General features: G+C 42.1%; 1 protein-coding gene and 1 long non-coding RNA gene across 5 annotated transcripts in view; one reads left to right on the top strand and one right to left on the bottom strand.

The window, feature by feature from the left end:
* LOC130291356 (uncharacterized) overlaps positions 1-23,523 on the top strand; it is a 40,139-nt gene that overhangs the window by 13,013 nt on the left and 3,603 nt on the right. Inside the window, exon 2 of the long non-coding RNA XR_008847906.1 lies at positions 6,980-7,160. This is a non-coding gene — a long non-coding RNA (uncharacterized LOC130291356). The remainder of the gene's footprint in view (positions 1-6,979; positions 7,161-23,523) is intronic.
* Positions 2,391-23,523, bottom strand: part of NR6A1 (nuclear receptor subfamily 6 group A member 1) — a 267,100-nt gene continuing 245,967 nt past the window's right edge. For 3 of the 4 annotated variants that reach the window (XM_056540026.1, XM_056540029.1, XM_056540028.1), the window contains 4 exons: positions 21,758-22,012; positions 7,370-7,491; positions 5,750-5,902; positions 2,391-3,740 (listed from right to left, as the gene is read on the bottom strand). In XM_056540026.1, the coding sequence (XP_056396001.1) occupies positions 3,652-3,740; positions 5,750-5,902; positions 7,370-7,491; positions 21,758-22,012 (619 nt within the window). In that variant the 3' untranslated portion in view covers positions 2,391-3,651. The remainder of the gene's footprint in view (positions 3,741-5,749; positions 5,903-7,369; positions 7,492-21,757; positions 22,013-23,523) is intronic. The other variant, XM_056540030.1, reaches the window with a different exon arrangement.

Genomic DNA, 23,523 nt, shown 5'->3' with positions numbered 1-23,523 from the left:
ACTGCCCCATCCTTTTGTTTTTTGGAAAAATAAGACAATGCCAGAGGAGCCTGGTGGTAGCTTATCTCTCAAGAGCGCATAAGTTCTTGACTGAGCCTAACTTGAATATGTAGAAAGGGAATAGGAGAGAGAGCTGGCGGCTGAACAAATGGTCTGCCGAAAGCTGTTTCATGTGTATGGGAACCTCAAGCCGTAAACTAAGAGTGTGTCCAAAACACAGAAAAGATGCAGATCTATCAGACTTTTTCTTGGTTTATGCTCTAGTTATAGCTTTTGCAAAATACTAACCAAGAAAAATAAAGCCTAACAAAGTAAATCCGCTTTTCCTGCAGGTTGCTTTTTATATGGAATTAAATATATCCAATAACATAATATCTATGCAGCCCAAAAAGTTTCTACTGCAGACCTGAATTGTTGTTCAATGTATATTTTTCTGTCATTGGGACCATTTCTCAATGTACTTGTTGGTCAATAGACATCTTAGCCAATGGCATCTTAGAATTTAGCTTCTCAAACCAAAAAGGGCAAATTTAAAGCAAGTAACTTTGTATAAAAAAAGAGGAAATCTTAAAATCATGAAAATAAAACCTCCTTCCCTCCGGCATAACAAATCACATACAATAAAAATTTTAACCACAAAAACACAAAAGGCAAAAACAACAAACCAAAATAACCTAAAACACAAAATTCAACAATAAAATGGTTCTACCGATGGTGGTTAGAAAGATGGTGGTACATGAAGATTCAATCTATTTAGGGAACTTGGTTGCTATGATCATTTCCTCCAATTTTACACTATACCATGGGTTGCGAAATACAACTAAAACTGCCCCAAGTGTTGTGTTATGCCCTCGAGGGTCAACCCCAACCACTTCCTATGATATCTAAAATAAGAGGCAAACAAGTGTTCATGTCCACCTCTCCAGTTAAATCAATGGAAATTGCAGAAACATATGAGTGCTCTTGTTCAGGACACTGGTGGGATTTCCCAACTCCTCGAACACTCCATAAATCACTACATTTAAAATGTAATATATATAAATATGAATCAAGAAACCTTCATTTATCTACACTAGTATGGACATGTGTCTTTTAAAGAGAAGGAATATAAGAGAAATGTATCTAATATTCCAAAATCTACTGTATGTAATCATGAGGAACAAACTGTGATGCCTGAGCTTAGAACAATGTATTTTACCCTGTTTAAAATTCATGGGTACTTGTGCCTACAAGAAGATGTGGTTGAATAGGCAAAAGACAATGCCCTCCTGACCTGGTACACAAATGACAAAGGGGTGCACAATCAAATATGCACCTTGGCGAAGCAGGTGCCCCTCTTACTTAGAAGATGATATCCAAAGACAAAAATAGCAATGGCATAAAAGGTGCTACAGTAAAAACTAATGCTATAGGATTCAAAAACCTAAATATACTGTATATACCATATAGTAAAGCTTAACCTTCCTTCATTTACAAGCAAATTTACAACAAGTGGCCACAGCTTAAGGCCTGTTTCCTATCCAAAAATGTTGGCTGGTATGATCCATGTGCAGCCGCCACACCCGAGTCTGTAGAGCAGCAGCTCCCCTTGGATGACAGGAGTTAACATTTATGGAGGAGGCCATGGTTCTTCTTCAACCAGCTGTGTGCTGTGAATATATTCAATGCCAGAGGAAAGCAGCACCTAACACCATGGCATAAAATCTATTTATTGGTCTACATGTAAAATTGGAGGATAACAAAAATGCTGAGAAAAACTCAAATATGTACTTTTTATTGTATTATTTGTGTAAAAAAAAAAAATCATTGTATCTGGCTTTTGTAATCCTTTTTGTAATGATGCTTCACCACATCATTCCAGCTTCATTTTATTTAAAATATAATAAAAAATATGAGATTTTAGGTATCTCCAAGACATTTATGGGCTTCAATGTTTTAAATAACACTTTTTACCATTTGGTAAATATTTTTTTTCCCAAGGAGAAGGCGAAATTATATGTATTTTTTATTATATATTTTATTTTTGTTTAAAGGACATCTGAAGCGATAACAACTTATCCCCTATCCACAGGGTAGGGGATAAGTGTTTTATCGTGGGGTCCCCCCCGTGATCTCCCAAATGGGCCCTGGCACTGCCGCTCTGTGAGAGCGGCTAATGCGCTTAGTGTCGACCTCAGTGAGATCGACGGTATGCCCCCTCCATATGCCCCTTCCCCATACAGCTCTATGGGAGAGGCACGAACGCTGCATCCCCGCCTCTCCCATAGAACTACATGGAGGAGGTGTATCGGCCGTGGTGTCATGCTGCGGCCAACACACCTCCTGCATGGGAGAGCCGTGACCCCGTGCAAGAGATCGTGGATGTCCCAGTGCAGGGGGGGGGGGGGGGGGTCCTGTGGATAGGGGGATAAGTTGTTTTTGCTACAGATTTCCTTTAACATTTTAAAATTCTGTATAGTTTTTTAAGCAGGATGGGTTAAATTATTGCTTGTTGAGTACATCTTAATGTAGCTGTTGAAGTTGATGACAGCTGTTTTAAAGGTGTCCTTCCACCTTGGTTGAGTTGGCTAAACCCACTATCTTCTGCCAACTGTCAAAAGTGTATGGTGGCCTCCAGACTCTTCACTCACAGATAAGGTTGTGGAGAGAAGAGTGGGGCTTGTTAGTTTTTTACTGCCTGACCCTATTGTTTTGGGAGAGGAGAAGCCATCGTCAGAGCTGTCTGACTGTGGCTTACCGTTTCCCTCCCCATAGAGGAAACATAAATGTCATGCCAGGCTGTTATGTACATTCGGAGATTGGCTGAATGAAAATTCCACTGACATGGCCATCTTTAAAAAAGAGGGATCAAAGCTGGATTTTAATATGTTCAATTCTTTTGTTCCCAAGGGAGATAGGCCGCAGCTGTAGGTGTCTAGAAGCACCGGTGTATTCCTCTCTCCCTACCAAATTGGTTAAACCAAGCATCTATGAGAAGGTTCAAAAGAAATAGGTGTCAGACAAAAGAGCACTCGGCCAAAAACTATCATTATGAGATCCCATTGTTACCGGTATGATCTACACAATTTACTTCTTGCCCAAAGCCAGACAATGTAAATATTCACAAAATAAATCATAAAATTCAGGGGAAAAAAAAAAACAATTGCACAAGTTAATCTCAGCATTTTTAGCAACAAAATCTATTATTAGAAAAAATTCAAACAAAATCTATTAAAAAAAAGTAATAATCGAGGTAGTTTTCTTTGCTCAAACTAATGAAATAAATTCTCACCCACTCCCAAAAAAAAAAAAAAAAAAGGTAAATTTAAGAAAAATTACACATAAAATGGCAACACTGTAACATATCTATCCTCTCCCATAACAAGAAGAGAATCCCTCCCATAAAAAGGCTTTAAAAATTTTAGGTCTGTAAACAGCAACAAAATGCAACAACTGCATTTATGTTTGTGCACCCGTGTTGAAGATAATACATTCAACTCTGTCAAGAAATAAATAGATAAGAAAAGAGTTTAAAAAAAAAAAAAGAAAATAAAAAACATTTTTCTTTTTTTTAAATCTCCCATTCAGGGATCTCTAATTGTCCTTTTGTTTCTCCATCAACTGATGCAGGACAGCCCTGGTCCAGCATTTCGGTCAATCTTTGTTCATTCCTTACTCTTTAGTAGCACCTGTCTTGCACGAGTGGAGAAAAGCTTTAAAAAGCAGAGGCAATTGCTCCAGAGGTACATTCAGCAGTTTTCCTGTAAAACGTACAACAAAATTTTATTTTTTAAAGTTGCAAAAATTAATAGGTAGCAAATCTTTTTAATAAAATACACAAGCACTTTCCCAACTGTTTCCCTTCCCCTGTTCTTCACCATTTATTTCCCCTTTTAATGATGCCCTGTATGTCGGTTCCATGGATAGCTTTTGTAAAGCAACTATACCAATATACAGGACAGCAATGTCATTGCATACTGAAGATTGGAAAATCTGATGGCTTGCAATGAGCATACATTGTTTAACCATATTTTTAGTGTTTAAAATGTTTATATATATATATATATATATATATATATATATATATATATATACATACACTCTAGCTGAGTACCAGGCCCGGTTTTCCATCCTCATCCTTGTTGGGGAGGAAAATCAACAAAGGAGGAACCTTTTGACTTCATCCATATATTGTTGTCATATCCCAACCCCATATCTCGACCTCCTATCCCGACCTCTTATTCCTCATATGCCATCCTCCTATCCAGTCCTCCTATCTTGACCTCCTATCCCATCCTCCTATCTTCACCTCTTATCCCGTCCTCCTATCTTGACCTCCTCTCTTTGTGAGATGGGGTGTGGCTTGCTAGCCGGATTGACACATTCACCAGGAGATGCAGAGCGGAGCTTGTGGAGTAAGGTACTGGAAGTTCCATATACTCGCATGGGACTTGAAACAAAAACCCATCTTTTATGTAAGGGTGTAGGTAAGGGTGATATCATATCTTTTTATATGACATAAGTAATATGTGTACCAGGTATTATTGAAATATCTCCAGCCATATGGAAGTTATGGGGGAACATACATTTCCCATTGATTTGCATGGGACTTTAAACGAAAACCCCTCCATTTCACAAATGCGGGTAGTTGAGGGTTAAATTATATATATATATATATATATATATATATATTTTAAGTGGACATATAAGTAATATGTGACCAAGTATTATCAAAATATCTCCAGCCGTTTGGAAGTTATGCAGCAACATATATTTCCCATAGACTTGTATGGGACTTTAAACAAAAACCCTGCCCCTGCCAAATGGGGGTGAGTAAGGGTTAAATCACCTATCCTGTGTTTGTTGTTGACATATTAGTAACATATGTGCCAAGTTTCATGTTAATATCTTTAGCCGTTTGGACGTGATGCTGGACCATACCCACACACACAGAGTTTTATATATATACTAGCTGAGTACCCGGTGTTGTCCGGTTTTTCCTTCCTAATCCTTGATGGGGAGGAAAATCAACAAAGGAGGAAGCTTTTGACTTCATATCTCGTCCTCCTATATTGTTGTCATATCCCGACCTCCTATCCCGTCCTCCTATCCCGTCCTCCTTTCCCGTCCTGTAATATGTGTACCAGTTATTGAAATATCTCCAGCCGTACGGAAGTTATGTGGGAACATACATTTCCCATTGATTTGCATGGGACTTTAAACAAATACCCAACCCTCACAAATGGGGGTAGTTAAGGGTTAAATTAACTATCCTATATTTTAAGTGGATATATAAGTAACATGTGACCAAGTATTATCAAAATATCTCAAGCCGTTTGGAAGTTATGCAGTAACATTTATTTCCCATTGACTTGTATGGGACTTTAAACATAAACCCCGCCCCTGGCAAATGGGGGTGAGTAAGGGTTAAATCATCCTATCCTATGTTTGTTGTTGACATATAAGTAACATGTGTGCCAAGTTTCATGTTAATATCTTCAGCCTTTTGGACGTGATGCTGGAACATACACACATACATACACACACACACACACACGTTGAGTTTTATATATATATATATATATATATATATATATATATATATATATAGATATACACACACATACACGTTGAGTTTTATATATATAGATATACGCACACACACACACACACACTTAACATTCATTTAACATTGCACTAAGAATAAGTGGGGCAAACCGATGATTCCCAAAGTCCTGGCCATCATGCAAACTAGTTGCCAAATACCTACCAGCAATATAGCGAATCTCAGGCAAACACATCATGAGGTCTGGGAATCTGCTGGGTTGATGTGGATACCTATACTCTGTAAAGTCCTGGCACACGTACCAATACCTCTTATTCAGCTGCTCAAGCTGAGAAATACTGCTTAGACCTTGGATATCTGTTGAGAAAAAACAAAAAGTTAAAATACATGCCCCTGCAGGACAGGCTTTCAGTTGTACCTGCTAAAAGACACTCAGAAATTAAAGGGGTATTCTAGTGCTGTAAAATTATTGTTGAGGGTGAAACAGGACCTTTCAGTTCAGCCAATCACTGGCCTCATATGTGTTCCCTCTCAGCCAGTGATTGGCTTAGCAGGGGGGTCCTGCTCCGATTGGGAGGTGGGTGTGGGTAGACCACAAGGAACTGCAACAGGAGCTGTAGTGGGAACTGCAGGAGAAGGTGGTAAGGCAAGTATATATTTATTTTCTTTATTTCACCAGCCCCAGCAATATATCAACAATTTAGGGACACCAGAATACCCCCTTTAACAATTAAAAACCACAGCAAACTGAAGTAAAACCATAAGAATGCGCAGGTTTTGACTTTACCTCTCCTGTTACATATGTCCGTATCCTTATTAAAGGGGTGTTCCGGCCTTAGAGGTCTGTTCGCAGGGGTCCCACCACTGGGACCACCGCGATCTCCGTGCAGCCCCCGGAATTTGGTGCTCGACACTGCTCCAGACCGAGACGTGACAGCTACGCCCCATCATGACGTCACACCACGCACCCTTTATTCAGGTCTATGAAAGGGGGAGGGGGCGATTTATTATGCGATTTATAGGGGTGTTCCGGCCTCAGACATATTAGATAAGATTTCTGATTGCAGGAGTTAGTCAGGCTCCTTCCCACAGATATGAATGGAGGGGGTGTGACGTGATGTCACGAGGGGGCGTTGTCGAGTCGTCACGTCTTGGGAGCAGCGCCCGGTACAGAATGCCGGGGGCTGCACGGAGATCGTGGGAGTCCCAGCAGCAGGACCCCTGTGAGCAGACATCTTATCCCCTATCGTTTGGATAGGGGATAATATGTCTAAGGCCGGACTACCCCTTTAAATCTTATAATAAATAGTCACCCAGACTGATAATACCACATAGTGCTATAAATGTTGTATAAGGAGTGGTAGTAGGGTCAAAAAATTGAATTCATCATTATAGTTATATTTTACATAATTTTTTTTTTTTTTTTTTTAACAGCAATAATAGAAAGAAAATAGATAGTTGAAGTGAACACAGCTTTGTAATATTAATCCAACAAATGAGAATGACACGATGTCAACCATGAGTGTATTTGTGTGGTCAACACATTGATCTACTGGTGTCAACGTTCCCAGATAAAGGGAGAACAGCTGGTGATTCTTCATACAATCCCTACTTGGTAAGGACTAATCTTCCAGTGCTTCTGCCTGTAATGCATATGTGAAGTGACGCGTGTTCTGGCCTTGGTGGCTGCACTAAATTGTTATTAAAATGTGATTAATAAATGGAAAGTTACTTCTTGCTCAGTCACAAATCCCATAAAACTGCTGTAACGCCACCTAGTGTTAACCCCTTGTCAATGCAAACCACAAAGCAGCGGACACTCACCTTGATTCAGAAAGTTAATGGCTTTCATGCAGACGTACTCTTCATTGCTCACTTTGATTTGGCTGAACTTTCGAAACAGGTAGATGAGTCTCTCCATCACTTCCATGCCTTCCTCACTAAATCTGAAGAAAAGTTCAGAAAATTATTATCAGCATTGTTTGAATGGCCACTGTCAGATTCAAAAACTTTTTATATGTTGTACACCTACAATTTTAATCTTTCTAATATACTTAGAATAGTAATCATGGGTTATAAAGAAACCCCATACCATCCAGAACATAATCCTGTCTGGCTGTACCATCATCTTTGTTCACAGGCATGGACAAAATGCAGTAAGTGAGGGTGGGAGTGGAGGGAGAGAGGGAGTTACAGAGCAGGCTGCAGTGATTGGATAAAGAGACCCAGCACAGCACAGCAGAGACAGGGAGGAAGATGAGTCATGCAGAGTTAGGGTACAGAATGACAAAGCAAGTGAGCAACAGATAGAAGATATATTTGTGAGAAATATAGGTGCTAGACACATAAAAAGTATATGTACATGATCAGGTATGCTTTAAGGGAAAAGAACATCTTTTGGCCTCTCCTGGTTGCTGGTTGGGGGTCTTAAAAGGCTACTCTGGTGGAAAACAATTTTTTTTTTTTTAAATCAACTGGTGCCAGAAAGTTAAACAGATTTGTAAATTACTTCTATTAAAAAATCTTAATCCTTCCAGTACTTATCAGCTACTGTATGCTCCAGGGAAAGTTGAGTTATTCTTCACTGTCTGACCACAGTGCTCTCTGTTGACACCTCTGTCCATGTCAGGAACTGTCTGGATCAGGAGAGGTTTGCAATGGGGATTTGTTTCTGCTCTGGACAGTTCCTGACATGGATAGAGGTGGCAGCAGAGAGCACTGTGGTCAGACAGAAAAGAACAACTCAACTTCCTGTGGAGCATATAGCCGCTGATAAGTCCTGGAATGGTTAAGATCTTTTAATAGAAGTAATTTACAAATTTGTTTAACTTGCTGGAGCCAGTTGATATGAAAAAAAATAGTTTTTCACTGGAGTACCCCTTTAAGACCGATGACGATCAGCTGGTCGCAGTAGCAGCTCTTACATTAAAAGGGATATCTGGGATAAAGCAATAGCTACATAGACTAAACAATCTTTTGGGGCTTTTCACACTACTGAAATCCACATTCATCCAAAATCCATGGTGAATGTATTCAAAGTTCATGATATGATCCAAGAGTTGAATTAAAAATCAAACTTTATTTAATACATCTCAGTCAAAGTTTTAGAACTTGTTGATTCATACTAAAAGCAAACACATTTTGAGAAAAGGGTGTTCTCCAAATTTAGGGGGTTAATCCTATCAGGGACTTTGGATACCACCACTTCAGGGAATACCAACTGGACAGCATCCATGCACCCTCCTGAAGCGGTGAACCCAGTATACATGCCAACCTTTTACAGGCTGTATTGGACATAATTAATGTATTTGAGACATAAAACCCACGCAGATTTTAAGGTAGTATATTCCACCTTGTTAATCTGAACAAACCCTTACAGTATAAACCATAACATTAACAGCAACATAAATATCATCCTAAATCAGTGTTTCTCTGGCTGTTGCAAAACTATAATTCCCAGTATGCCCGGACAGACTGGGAATTGTAGTTTTGCAACAGCAAGAGAAACACTGATGGGGCATGCTGGAAGTTGTAGGCACCCTGGTTGGGATACACTGTACTAATGTTAAATTTTCCTGTAGCGCCACCACAAGGAAAACACAGCATTACAGAGTTCCTATTAAAATCAATGCACTGAAGTGTATAACTGTGATGGTTCTGCCACTGCAGTGTCTCCCAACTGTTGAGCCTCCAGCTGTTGCAAAACTACAAAATACCAGCATGTCCAGACAGCCTTTGGCCTCCAGAGCAAGAGGCTCTATTAGCAATCTGGCTGATAGATGAGGATCCTCAACAAGGATCCCCTTCACCTCTATTCAGAGTACCCAAATAGTGTACAGGATTTTTTTTTTTTTTTAAAGACTAAAAAAAATAAAAATTCAGTCGGTCAGACAAGTACCGATATTCCAACAGTTCATTCCATAGTAGTTTTATACAAAAAGACAAAGCCTCGGGAGCAGATGATTGTTATGAAGTCTTTAGACATTTCCCAGCTCGGGGAGAGATGATGGTGCAGCAGCTGCAGAACACAGGCTGGCATGGCCTCAGGTGGGAGTGTAGACCAACCCGGACAATACAGCATACAGGAAACACAAGAATTACTGAGCGCCCGGCCGAGCGGCACAGACACAACGGCTTCCCATATAATCCTACTAATTAGACAGATAGTAACTGTTCCCTTGAACTGCTAACCCGGGGGGAATCTATTACACCATGTATGCATTTACACGCTTTAACAACCCAACTACAGGGCTGGAACCTCCTTCCAGGCCAGGAGAGTTCTGCAGGATGGATGACTTGCAGACGCCTTCTGAAGATATATTTTATATGTTACCTGCCCTTGTCTGAAAGAGGGCTAAGCTATGGTATATATTATGCATCACAGTCTCTACTGTAACCCAGAAAACAAGTAAAGTTAAAGGGGTACTCCGGTGAAAAACTTATTTTTTTGAACCAACTGGTGCCAGAAACTTAAACAGATTTGTAAATTACTTCTATTAAAAAATCTTAATCCTTCCTGTACTTATTAGCTGCTGAATACTACAGTGGAAATTCTTTTCCGTTTGAAACACAGAGCTGTCTGCTGACATCATGAGCACAGTGCTCTCTGCTGACATCTCTGTCCATTTTAGGAACTGCCAGCGTAAAAGGAAATCTCCATAGCAAACATATGCTGTTCTGGGCAGTTCCTAAAATGGACAGAGATGTCAGCAGAGAGCTCTGTGTTTCGAAAAGAAAATAATTTCCGCTGTAGTATTCAGCAGCTAATAAGTACAGGAAGGATTAAGATTTTTTTAATAGAAGTAATTTACAAATCTGTTTAACTTTCTGGCACCAGTTGATTTAAAAAAAAAAAAAAAAAGTTTTTCATCGGAGTACCCCTTTAAAGAAGATTTTACTCGCTAGAAAAAAAAATCTAATTGTTTCTTTTCTGTTATATTTAGTTTTTTAACGATTTTGTTGCAAGATCTCGTTGAGGGAAAGTTGGGTGACAAGCAATATGGCCATCACAAAAGCTCCAGTGGAGGCTGCCTCTTAAAGGGTAACTTCTGTACATCCATAGGATAGGGGATAAAATGTCTGATTGTGGGGGGGCTGGACCTTGAACCCCCCAGATCTCTTGCCCAGCGAGCCGGTGTGCCGAACATTGGCTCTTCTCTCACTTGGAGCGGGCGTGGTCAGCACACCGCCTCCATGCATCTCTATAGGAGAGCCAAAGATACAGCGCTCGTGTATCTCCGGTTCTCCCATACAGATGCATAAAGGGGGCATGTTGAGAGATCGCTCTTTATACAAGAAGAGCCGGGGTCCCAGCAAGTTGGACCCCCAGTGATCAGACGCATTCCTCCCTCAGGATTGGTTGGAGGTACCAGCAGTTCAACATCTAATGATCAGACACTTATCACCTATGCTGTGGTTGTCACTATGGAATAACCCCTTTTATTATTCAGTGATGGCCCCCTTTAAAAAGGTATCACTAGAAAGATGTATAATTTAGGGTTCTAAGAAGGCTGGAGGACAACCTATGTAGGTGTATATTGGTCATCAACCAAAAACAGATATAACTAACGTTCCCTACACACTTTAGTCAAAAGTCATCCGAACCTTACAACTTCGATGGGACCGACTGTCTAAAGTGTAACAAGCCTTCTGCCTCTCCCCTGTCATCATCTGTGAGAAGGAAGGGGCATGTTGGATTTCAATTGCCTGCCCCCTTTGCTCTCACAGATATAAGATACTGCCAGAGCTGTCTGACAACAGCTTACACCTCCGCTTTCACTATCAAGAACATGTAAAAATTTGGCCATCTTGAACATTCATGTATATGCAGAGATTTAAAGAGATAACCGATCAACCGTCTGTGTATTAGTGCTGGGCGGTAAACCGGTATGAACCGGATACCGTTTTTTTTTTCTTCCACGGTATGGATTTTTGCCCATACGGCTATACCGGTCGGGCCCCTCCCCCATCCTCCGGATGAATTGTAGAGCCCAGCGCGGCACCCTCACTTGTCACGGTGTGCTTATGTGGCCCGATTCACAGAAGCTAATCCATTTACTGTGTCCCCCCGCTGCGCCTGTCAGCCAGTGTCCCCGCGAGCACGATCAATCCCCACCGCTAGCGGGATCCATGTGCCCACTAGCGGTGTCACAAGAATGCCTCCCGCGAGCACGACCGCTACCATGACCGCTAGCGGGTCCCTGTGCCCACTAGCGGTGTCACAAGAATGCCGAGCGCGGCTCTGTTCCCCGTCCCTGTCAGCTCTCAGGGTAAAGGAACAGATTTACAAGCCTAGCGTTAGCCCTACGCTATTTGCGTAGTACTGCGCATGTGCAGTACTACGTTAGCTGCGCGCGAGGCTTTTAAATCTGTTCCCGTACCCTGAGAGCTGACAAGGACGGGGAACAGAGCCGCGCTCGGCATTCTTGTGACACCGCTAGTGGGCACAGGGACCCTGCTAGCGGTGATGGTAGCGATCGCGCTTGCGGAGGGCAGATTTGGCACCGCTAGCGGGCACAGGGACCCCGCTCGCGGGGTGGGGGGACAGGCGGTAATACCGTGATAATAAAAAAAATACCGTGATATTCATTTTAGGCCATACCGCCCAGCACTACTGTGTATGACCAGAAATATACTACAAATATTGTGATAATTGTTTTATGGGATTATATAAGCCTTTAAAGGAACAGTCCAGTCAAAATTGGTGCCTAGATTTATTTTTCTGCCCAACACCAAGACTGTTTGATTCTATCAATCACAGCTCAGCTTTCATATCTTATCGAGCTCTGGTGAAATGAAAGCTCAGATGTGATTGGTTGTTAAGGGTAAAACCAAACAGTCTTAGTGTCAAGCAGATTGATAAATCTGGGCTAAAGGCTGTCCGGACATGCAGAAAGTTGTATTATTTGCAACTAAAAACACAACACATAAAATTATATTAATACATTAAATAATACAATATTATAATGCATTAAATATAAACTAGGACAGAGTGCAGGATTATAATAATGCCATAAATTATTGATTAGGGCCTGTAATTAAGACACAAGAGAAATTATCATGTTATGACCACTATTTATCTAATGTGTATAGCGAGCTGGAGAAGACCGACCTCATGTTCCACAATGCTCACTTCACAATAGGAATTGTATGTGTTTATTTCGGCACTACAAATCCACGCTACCTCAGCCAACAAAATAATATTGGAGTGTTGAAATTATTTTCACAAGACTGAATGCTCACAATAAGAAACAGCAGGTGCAGAGATTGCAGAACTGCCAGGTGCCCGGATCCCACGCTGAACCGTCCTAATGAACTATATACTGGTGCAGTGGGAATTCCTCTAATACAAGCGGCTGTGACTTCTCCTTATTCCTTCATTTCACTGCAGAATTATTTTATTTTTCAAGAGATGTACCGTATTTTTCGCCCTATAGGACGCTCCGGCATATAAGACGCACCCAATTTTAAAGGAGGAAAATCTAGAATACAATGTAAAGTATAGGACAGTTATCTTCAACCAGCAGACCTCCAGATGTTGCAAAACTACAACTCCTGGCATGCCCGGACAGCCGTTGGCTGTCCGGGCATGCCAGGAGTTGTAGTTTTGCAGCATCTGGAGGTCTGCAGGTTGAAGACCACTGGTATAGGAAGTAATACATGTCCCCACTGCTCCGGACCCGTCACCGCTGCCCTGGATGTCGCCCTCCATCGCTGTCGCCGCATCCCCGGGGTTTGCCCATCGCTCCAGAATGTTTCTGCTGCCTGGTATCCTCGCTCTCTGTCGCCGCCATCACGCCGCTACGCACGCCGCTCCTATTGGATGACGGGACGGCGTGCGCGACGACGTGATGACGACGAAGGAGAGTGCTGGCCATGCAGGGGATCCCGGCACGGAGCAGACACAGAGGAGGCAGGTAAGGTCCCTCCCGATGCAGCCGGGTTAATGTCACTTTCGCTTCAAACGCGGCGGTCAGCATGATGTCCTGTATTAACCGCGGGTCCCGGCCGTTGATGGCCGCAGGGACCGCCACGATAGGTGTTTATTCGCCGTATAAGACGCACCAACTTTCCCCCCCTTTGGGGAAGAAAAAGTGCGTCTTCTACGGCGAAAAATACGGTATATCACTTGGTTTTCACATATGTCGTACTTGTGTCTCTTACTCTGGAGGACCTGTCCTGTCCAGATTTACAGACATTTTAAAATGGGCTCTTAAAAGAGGTACCCAGCCACATGGTAAGCAGGGTGTTGTAGGGATTGTCCCTATTAGCAGTATAGGTTAAGAGAGACTGATTGCAGAGAGTCCTACTGCTAGAACCCTTATCGACAATAACAATAACTGTGGATAGGTGATAAGAGTCTATCTTGGGACAACTCCTTTTAGGATGCATTTACATGTTCAGGTTTTTGCAATTATTCAATACAAAGCCAGAAACAGTTATAAATGGACATGTATAACAGAAAGACTGAGGCCGGCATTTATCATTGTAGGTGTAAGTGAAGCATTTTTCTACACCTTTTTTTGTGTGCTGATAAAAAAAAATTTAGGAGCACCAAATGTATTAAATGGTCACAGAACATTTGATTAATTTTGTGCAGGTCACATTTTCTAAAATTTCTCTCTTCACATACACCAAAAAGCTAAGCTAAGTCTAAGCTTTGCGCTTTTCACAAAAAAGGCGCAGTTCATAAAACCCTTCCATATCATGTGTATTGCCAAAATCAGTGGATTGCAACTCAAAATCAGCAGAAATGTGTAAACCAAAAGGCGCAAATAAACCATGCTTGCGCCTTTTTTGCACCTTTTCTAGACACAAAAAAACGGTCTAAAGAAATGATAAATGTCGGCCAGAGAATTTCCTTTATAAATCCATTACTTTGTATTGAATACGTGTACTTAAAAACCTTCATATTATTTCAGTCTGTTATCAACTGTATATATACAGTCATGGCCGTAAATGTTGGCACCCCTGAAATATTTCTCACAGAAAAGGATTGCAGTAACACATGTTTTGCTATACACATGTTTATTCCCTTTGTGTGTATTGGAACTAAACCAAAAAAGGGAGGAAAACAAAAGGACAAATTGGACATAATGTCACACCATACTCCAAAAATTATTGACACCCTTAACTTAATATTTGGTTGCACAGCCTTTGGGAAAAAAATTACAGAAATCAGTCGCTTCCTATAACCATCAATAAGCTTCTTACACCTCTCTGCCGGAATGTTGGACCACTCTTCCTTTACAAACTGCTCCAGATCTCTCTTATTGGAAGGGTGCCTTTTCCCAACAGCAATTTTAAGATCTCTCCACAGGTGTTCAATGGGATTTAGATCTGGACTCATTGCTGCCACTTCAGAACTCTCCAGCGCTTTGTTGACATCCATTTCTGGGTGCTTTTTGACGTATGTTTGGGGTCATTGTCCTGCTGGAAGACCCAAGATCTCGGAACCCAGCTTTCTGACACTGGGCTGTACAGTGCGACCCAAAATCCATTGGTAATCCTCAGATTTCATGATGCCTTGTACACATTCAAGGCACCCAGTGGCAGAGGCAGGAAAACGACCCCAAAACATCATTGAACCTCAACCATATTTCACTGTAGGTACTGTGTTTTTTTTCTTTGTAGGCCTCCTTCCATTTTTGGTAAACAGTAACATAGTTAATAAGGTTGAAAAAAGACCAGAGTCCTTCAAGTTCAACCTATATCCCTAATGAGTCCCTACTGAGTTGATCCAGAGGAAGGCAAAAACCCTCATACTAGAGGTAAAAATTCCTTCCCGACTCCAAATATGGCATCAGAATAAATCCCTGGATCAACGTTCTGTCCCTATAAATCTAGTTTGTATAACCAGCGGTGTTATTACTCTCCAAAAAATGCATCCAGCCCCTTTTTAATTCTTTTACAGAGTTCCCCATGACCACTTCCTCTGGCAGAGAGTTCCATAGTCTCACAACCCCGTCTGTGCTGGTGTAGAAACCCTCTTTCCTCTAGACGTAGAGGATGCCCCTTGTTATAGATACAGTCCTGGGTATACACAAATAGGATAGGGGATAAGATGTCAGATCGCCGGGGTTCCACTGCTGGGGACCCCCGGGATCTCCACTGCGGCCCCCCGCTATCATTACTGCACAAAGCAAACTCACTCTGTGCGTAATGACGAGCTCAGGGAGGACAGAAACCTCCCGTGGAGCAGAAGGGCCGTGACGTCATGAGGGGGCGGGGCTGTGATGTCACGAGGGGGCGGAGCCTTGAGATAACGATGCTCCGGCCCCTGTATTGCCCGTCATTACGCACAGAGCGAGTTTGCTCTGTGCAGTAATGATAGCGGGGTGCCGCAGTGGAGATCTCAGGGGTCCCCAGCAGCAGGACCCCGGCAATCTGACATCTTATCCCCTATCTTTTGGATAGGGGATAAGATGCTAGGGGCAGAGTACCCCTTTAAGGTTTGTTTTTTTGCAGCCCGGGCACAATAGGATAAAGAAAAGCTGCGTCGGAGTACTCCTTTAAGTGTGGAATTTGATTAGGCTATGTTCACATTAGCGTTAAAATGACAGGACTTAGCAGAGAAAAAACCTGAATGTCAATTTTCTTTTTCTCTGCTAATATTATGAAAAATAATAGACATCTGAGGTCATGTTTACACCTACCATTTCTTTCAAAGTGGTCCAGACCAGTAACTCCCTGGAGAACTGCTGAGTACCCCTGGGGGTACTTGTACCCCAGGTTGAGAACTACTGCGCTAGGACTGCTCGAAAATGCGCCATCTTATAGATGGCAATGCATTTTCGAGCGGAATTCACAGAAAGAGTAGACATAGATGCTGGGATCGGAATTTGCTGCAGAAATTCCGCAATGTGCACAGTGGGACTCCGTTGTATGAACATGGCCTAACTAAACCCAGAACGACCCCATTTAAAGTGAAGGAGACCAGTTGGGTTCCATTGGTGCCACAACCTCTGCCCCAGCCACTTTATCAGTAGTTGTGATGGAGCTCCACACTGATGTGAATGTAGCATAAAAAGTCATTTTTTATAGGATGGACAAGAGTGGTGCTGCTTTAGAAAAATAAATAAATTAAAACCTTATTTTTAATCCTGAACATTTCCTTTTAATAAATCAATGTATCATTACAACTGACCGGAGGCTCACTAGACCGATGTAACACTATGAATTGGTCTTTGTGGTAAAGCTTTTGTTGCAGGCGATAAGATAAGAGCTCTGCTGGGAGTGGGAGTTCATAGCAATGTGAACTTCTCCCAGATTCAGAGTTTTCATGGCTGCTGAGCAGTGTCACCAACAAATGGAGGTGTTCCGACTGAATCCTGAGGTGTAGGAGTGCTAGAAAGGAGCCACATATACAGAGGTTCAGATATCTTTTGGGTGTACGAGCTTGTTAGTGGTGCTCTGGAGCTGGCTAGAGGCTGGTGCAGCTGTGTGTGAACCCACAAGCAGCCCTAAATCACACTGGAATCTGGCGTCTGATAAGGGGCTGATTATGGGAAACACACGTCGTAAATCACTGCACATATTACATAGCCTGAGAGGCAGATAAGCCTAGATTTAGAGACGGACCAATACATGCAACGCAAAGACCCTGGCTCATTTCTGTTAATAAATGGCTCCAAAGGCCAGGGATCATAGTTGTAAAGAAATGTTACATTTACTTTAATGTGATATCTGAACTTTGGTGATAGGGACGAGGTAACTTACAGGGTAATGTGGCACGGCTGTTCTGTGCCATTTAACCAACTATGCAGCAACTATATTTCTAAACAAAACGGTAAGTGTTCATCTTAGCTATAGTAAGTGTAGAGGTAGCCTAGACCCCTCGGCAAAAAATATTAAACAGAAAAAACTTTCAGCTCACCACATGCCTATTCTGAATGGAGAGAGTGTCCTGTAGCAGGGAGCACGGAAGATAAACGCCAAGCCATATCCTTGGTTATTCGACAATAATTTTAAAGGAACCCCTCCGCAGCGATCATGTTCTATTTATGATACTCGTGTTTTGTTATGTGGCAGAGGGGTCTAGGAAATCCAGAAACAAAATTTAAGGGCTCCAGCTCCACAAAAAATGTTAGTAAAAATTTTTTTAAAAAAATCCCAAAAGGACAAAGACAAACATAATGTGCTCTGATGAGTTAAAAATCCACGTCCACCGACGCATTTTGAACAATGTTCTTAGTCATGACATGAGACCCTCACACTCTGCATGTTGTATATACTGTATATACTGAGGTGTTCACCCTCATACAAACATAGCTCCACCTATTGCAGTTGGAGCCCCTTCCAGCTGGAAGGACTTGTAACAAATTATCCCAGAAGAAAGCGAACTTCAATTGTAAAAACAGTACATTCACACAAGACCCAATTCAGCAAAGTTTCAAAGAATCAATGGAAAAAAATCATATTCACTGTTAAAACATTGATAAATATACACTGGATCGCGCCAGATATTTTATGCAGGTTGTCCGTTGAGCGTGGATTGCAGGAGCGATCCAGTGTATATTTATAGATGTTTTCACAGTGAATATGATTTTTTTCCATCGATTCTTTGAAACTTTGCTGAATTGGGTCTTGTGTGAATGTACTGTTTTTACAATTCAAGTTTGTTTTCTTCTGGGATAATTTGTTACAAGTCCTTCCAGCTGGAAGGAGCTCCAACTGCAATAGGTGGAGCTATGTTTGTATGAGGGTGAACACCTCAGTATATACAGTATATACACCATGCAGAGTGTGAGGGTCTCATGTCATGACGAAGAACATTATTGTTTGAAACGCGTCGGTGGACGTGGGTTTTTAACTCACCAAAGCACATTATGTTTGTCTTTGTCCTTTTTGGATTTTGAAGCATTATGGAATAAAAATTAAAAATTTTTAACTACCATTTTTTATGGAGCTGGAGCCCTTGAATTTTGTTTCTGGATTTGGTACACCCCTCTGCCACATAACAAAACACGAGTATCATAAATGGAACATGATCGCTGCGGAAGGGTTCCTTTAAAATTTTTTGACAATAATAACTTCACATTAGATATATAACTTAAAGTGTTTCCCAACCAGGGTGCCTCCAGCTGTTGCAAAACTACAACTTCCAGCATGCCTGGACAGCCTTTATACACTATGTGTGACCCTAAGCTTAGGGTGTATTCACATGTACAGTATTATGCACATATTTAATGCTCAGGATTTGAGCTTGAGTTAAATGTAAAGCAATTGACTGAACATAGCTTCAAATTTTGCGCATACAATATGCGCAGGATATTGTATGTGTGAATACGCCCTTAGGGTAGGGTTACACGTAACTGATAAACAGTGTATTTTACGCTGCGGACCCACCAGTGACCCGACCCATAGTGTGCCTCCAGCTGTTGCCACCCTTGGCCCTATCTCGCCCCACCCTTGGCCTGCTCGCAACGGCAATCCGCCGCTCTGAGCAGCCACACAGGGGCCTGCGAATCGCCGTGCGCATGTGCAGTGTACTCAGACATCGCGGCTGCTGTGCTCAGAGCGGCGGATTGTCACTGCAAGCAGGCCAGGGGGCGAGGTAAGACAGGGCAGGGGGTGGCAACAGCTGGAGGAACACTATGGGATGGGTCACCGGCAGATCCACAGTGTAAATACGCTGCGGATTCGTTACGTGCGACCCTACCGTTCGTATACTGTGCAGATTTGATTTAATTTAAAGCTGTGTTTAATAATTTAGTTTACATTGTAATCTGCAGCAGAAAATCCTGCACATCAAATCTGCGCAGAATACTGTACATGTGAACACACCATAAAGGTGTACAGCATTGATCAAAATGAATTACAGACAGTAACATTATAGTGAAAAGTTAATTATTCCTGAATGTTAGAAAAAAAAAACCTATTCAGTAATTTTCCCATTCAGATGCTAAAATACTCTCCTTGTCATTTCCTATTCACAAAGGGCACAGTCCATTACAATAACAAGCTATGATATTCCTAATGGCCTATTAACTTGTGTGAGAATGTTTTCACTCACTGCCAGCTAGCAAAGATATTGACCATAGTGTGGAATTAAAGCACATGTTAGAAACTTGCTTAAAGAGAACCTGGCATCAGATTTTACCATATATAACACATGGCAATGCGTTGTGTATGGTAAAATTGCCTTCCTTACCGCACCCAGGAGACATTACTACTGTCAGCAATTGGTGAAGATATGAACTTTTTAAAGGGTGTCCCCTGCCAGCCGTGGAGTAGTCCCCGGGCAGGAGCCATTCTCTTTAAGTCCTGTCTGGTCGGACAGCAATCGCGCCCCCCCATTGTGATCGACAGCCTGTGTCACTGCTCTGCAGCATAAATCAAACTGCGGGGCATGGTTTACGCCTGAATGGACTGGACTACAAGAGGATAGCTGAGTAGACTGGACTACAAGAGGATAGCTGAGTAGACTGGACTACAAGAGGATAGCGGAGTAGACTGGACTACAAGAGGATAGCTGAGTAGACTGGACTACAAGAGGATAGCTGAGTAGACTGGACTACAAGAGGATAGCTGAGTAGACTGGACTACAAGAGGATAGCGGAGTAGACTGGACTACAAGAGGATAGCTGAGTAGACTGGACTACAAGAGGATAGCTGAGTAGACTGGATTACAAGAGGATAGCTGAGTAGACTGGACTACAAGAGGATAGCTAAGTAGACTGGACTACAAGAGGATAGCTGAGTAGACTGGACTACAAGAGGATAGCTGAGTAGACTGGACTACAAGAGGATAGCTGAGTAGACTGGATTACAAGAGGATAGCTGAGTAGACTGGACTACAAGAGGATAGCTAAGTAGACTGGACTACAAGAGGATAGCTGAGTAGACTGGACTACAAGAGGATAGCTGAGTAGACTGGACTACAAGAGGATAGCTAAGTAAACTGAACTACAAGAGGATAGCTGAGTAGACTGGACTACAAGAGGATAGCTAAGTAGACTGGACTACAAGAGGATAGCTGAGTAGACTGGACTACAAGAGGATAGCTGAGTAGACTGGACTACAAGAGGATAGCTGAGTAGACTGGACTACAAGAGGATAGCTAAGTAGACTGGACTACAAGAGGATAGCTAATTAGACTGGACTACAAGAGTATAGCTAAGTAGACTGGACTACAAGAGGATAGCTAAGTAAACTGGACTACAAGAGGATAGCTGAGTAGACTGGACTACAAGAGGATAGCTGAGTAGACTGGACTACAAGAGGATAGCGGAGTAGACTGGACTACAAGAGGATAGCTGAGTAGACTGGACTACAAGAGGATAGCTGAGTAGACTGGATTACAAGAGGATAGCTGAGTAGACTGGACTACAAGAGGATAGCTAAGTAGACTGGACTACAAGAGGATAGCTGAGTAGACTGGACTACAAGAGGATAGCTGAGTAGACTGGACTACAGGAGGATAGCTAAGTAAACTGAACTACAAGAGGATAGCTGAGTAGACTGGACTACAAGAGGATAGCTAAGTAGACTGGACTACAAGAGGATAGCTAAGTAGACTGGACTACAAGAGGATAGCTGAGTAGACTGGACTACAAGAGGATAGCTGAGTAGACTGGACTACAAGAGGATAGCTAAGTAGACTGGACTACAAGAGGATAGCTAAGTAGACTGGACTACAAGAGTATAGCTAAGTAGACTGGACTACAAGAGGATAGCTAAGTAAACTGGACTACAAGAGGATAGCTGAGTAGACTGGACTACAAGAGGATAGCTGAGTAGACTGGACTACAAGAGGATAGCTAAGTAGACTGGACTACAAGAGGATAGCTAAGTAGACTGGACTACAAGAGGATAGCTAAGTAGACTGGACTACAAGAGGATATCTAAGTAAACTGGACTACAAGAGGATAGCTGAGTAGACTGGACTACAAGAGGATAGCTGAGTAGACTGGACTACAAGAGGATAGCTCCCGCCCAGAGGACTACTTACGACCACCGGAGGACACCTTCCAAAGTTCATATCTTCACCATTGCTGCTGGCAGGAATGTCTCCCAGGCATAGTAAGGACGATGATTTTACCATATATAACTCAGTGCCATGCTCTATATCTGCTAAAATCTTATGTCAGGTTACCTTCAACTTTTCAATGGGTACTACATGTTTTTCCTTAAGAATAACTTCCAATGCCAACAGTATTTGTATTTGTCCATTTAATATGCTACAGCATAGATATTGTTAGGGGCGCTCACCTATGTAGTTCATCTTCAGATGGAGAGTATTTAGAGGTGACATCTGCTAGATCCCCGAATATCTGTTTGTTGTATGTAGTGAGTGAGGACAGCAGGATCAACTCCTGCCACGTAGTGCTCAACAGGCACGTGTAATCTTTAATGGAAAGATCGCAGAAAAAGGGCAACTTCTTCACCCATGTGATCTGACGGAAGAGGAGCTCATCTGCGAGCCGACACAGCAAGGCAAACAGCTCAGACTGAGTAACCTTGTACCTGCAGGTGGAGAAAGAAACGTTAGGAGAACAATGGATTTTTATTTTTTTCACAAAATCACAAATACAAAGAAGTAGCTGCATAGATAGAAATGTAATCCTACCAAGTCCAGGAATAAAGATGTATTATCCAATCACTAACAAATGGGCACTGTCACTTGGAAAAACTTTTTACATGTCACAGGAGCATGTCAAAAGTTTTGATATGTCTAGGTCTTGGTGCTGAGACCCCCACCAATCAGGAGAACAAGCCCAGAGAAATGTGTGGCACTGTCAACTTCCCATCTGGCAGCAATACTGCACATTACTCTGGACGCTGAGACCCCCACCTAAGACCCAGGACAAATTGGATTTCATTAGGTAAAAAAAAAAATCCCATTGACTTCCATGGGCTTTTACGCAAGGATTCCACCTGAAGAATGAACATGTTCTATCTTTAGGCGGAACAGAATTTAGCATTGGAATTCTGCTAGTAGAAATTCCTGAGTGTGAACAGGACAACAGAAAGTTAATTAAAGTCAATTGAAAATGCTTTTTCTGCTCCAATTTATTAATAAAGTCAAGTGGAATTAATTGAGTAAATTCCTCTTGAATTCCTCAGTGTGAACGCACCCCAACGTGGGATCTTGGCCCCCCTGTAGATGACTTGCTGTTTACAGTTGCCAGCTCTGTACATTTAATAGCTGGAAGATTCTAAAGATTGGTCATCAATATCAAAAGCCAGGAAAACCACCTTGACTTTTTCCTATGCTATTCTCATAACCAATTCTGGATAAAAGTGTGATGGCTTCTGGTAAAACATTGGGGCACTGTGCTATTTTTGTAAGACAGACTTTGGAGAGTAATAATATCTAATTAAGCCTCAATAACACTGCTATATTGTGCATAAATAATGGTGCCACCCAATATTGATCAATGGTATTATAAGTGATTATAAGGTATTATATATAATGGTGCCATTCTGTAAACTGTGTAAGGGTGGGTTCACACTACGTTTTCTCCCATACGGGAGCGCATACGGCAGGGGGGAGCTAAAACCTCGCGCTCCCGTATGCCTTCGTATGCGCTCCCGTATGTCATTCATTTCAATGAGCCGGCCGGAGTGAAACGTTCGGTCCGGTCGGCTCATTTTTGCGCCGTATGCGCTTTTACAACCGGACCTAAAACTGTGGTCAACCACAGTTTGAGGTCCGGTTGTAAAAGCGCATACAGCGCAAAAATGAGCCGACCGGACCGAACGTTTCACTCCGGCCGGCTCATTGAAATGAATGACATACGGGAGCGCATAGAAAGGCATACGGGAGCGCGAGGTTTTAGCTCCCCCCTGCCGTATGCGCTCCCGTATGGGAGAAAACATAGTGTGAACCCAGCCTTATACAGAATGAACAAAGTGAAGTAATAATGTTACATAGTTCCTAAATGATTTTATATCTGCGAACAATGACAATGGATGAGCATTGGTGTGAAGAGATGGCATGCTTTTTTGGCTTGATGCCACAATGGTTGTGTGTC

Source organism: Hyla sarda, chromosome 9, assembly GCF_029499605.1.
Source record: "Hyla sarda isolate aHylSar1 chromosome 9, aHylSar1.hap1, whole genome shotgun sequence".
NCBI classification, from domain to species: domain Eukaryota; kingdom Metazoa; phylum Chordata; class Amphibia; order Anura; family Hylidae; genus Hyla; species Hyla sarda.
Note: the sequence above shows the minus strand (reverse complement) of the source record. Positions and strands in the feature narration are given on the sequence as shown.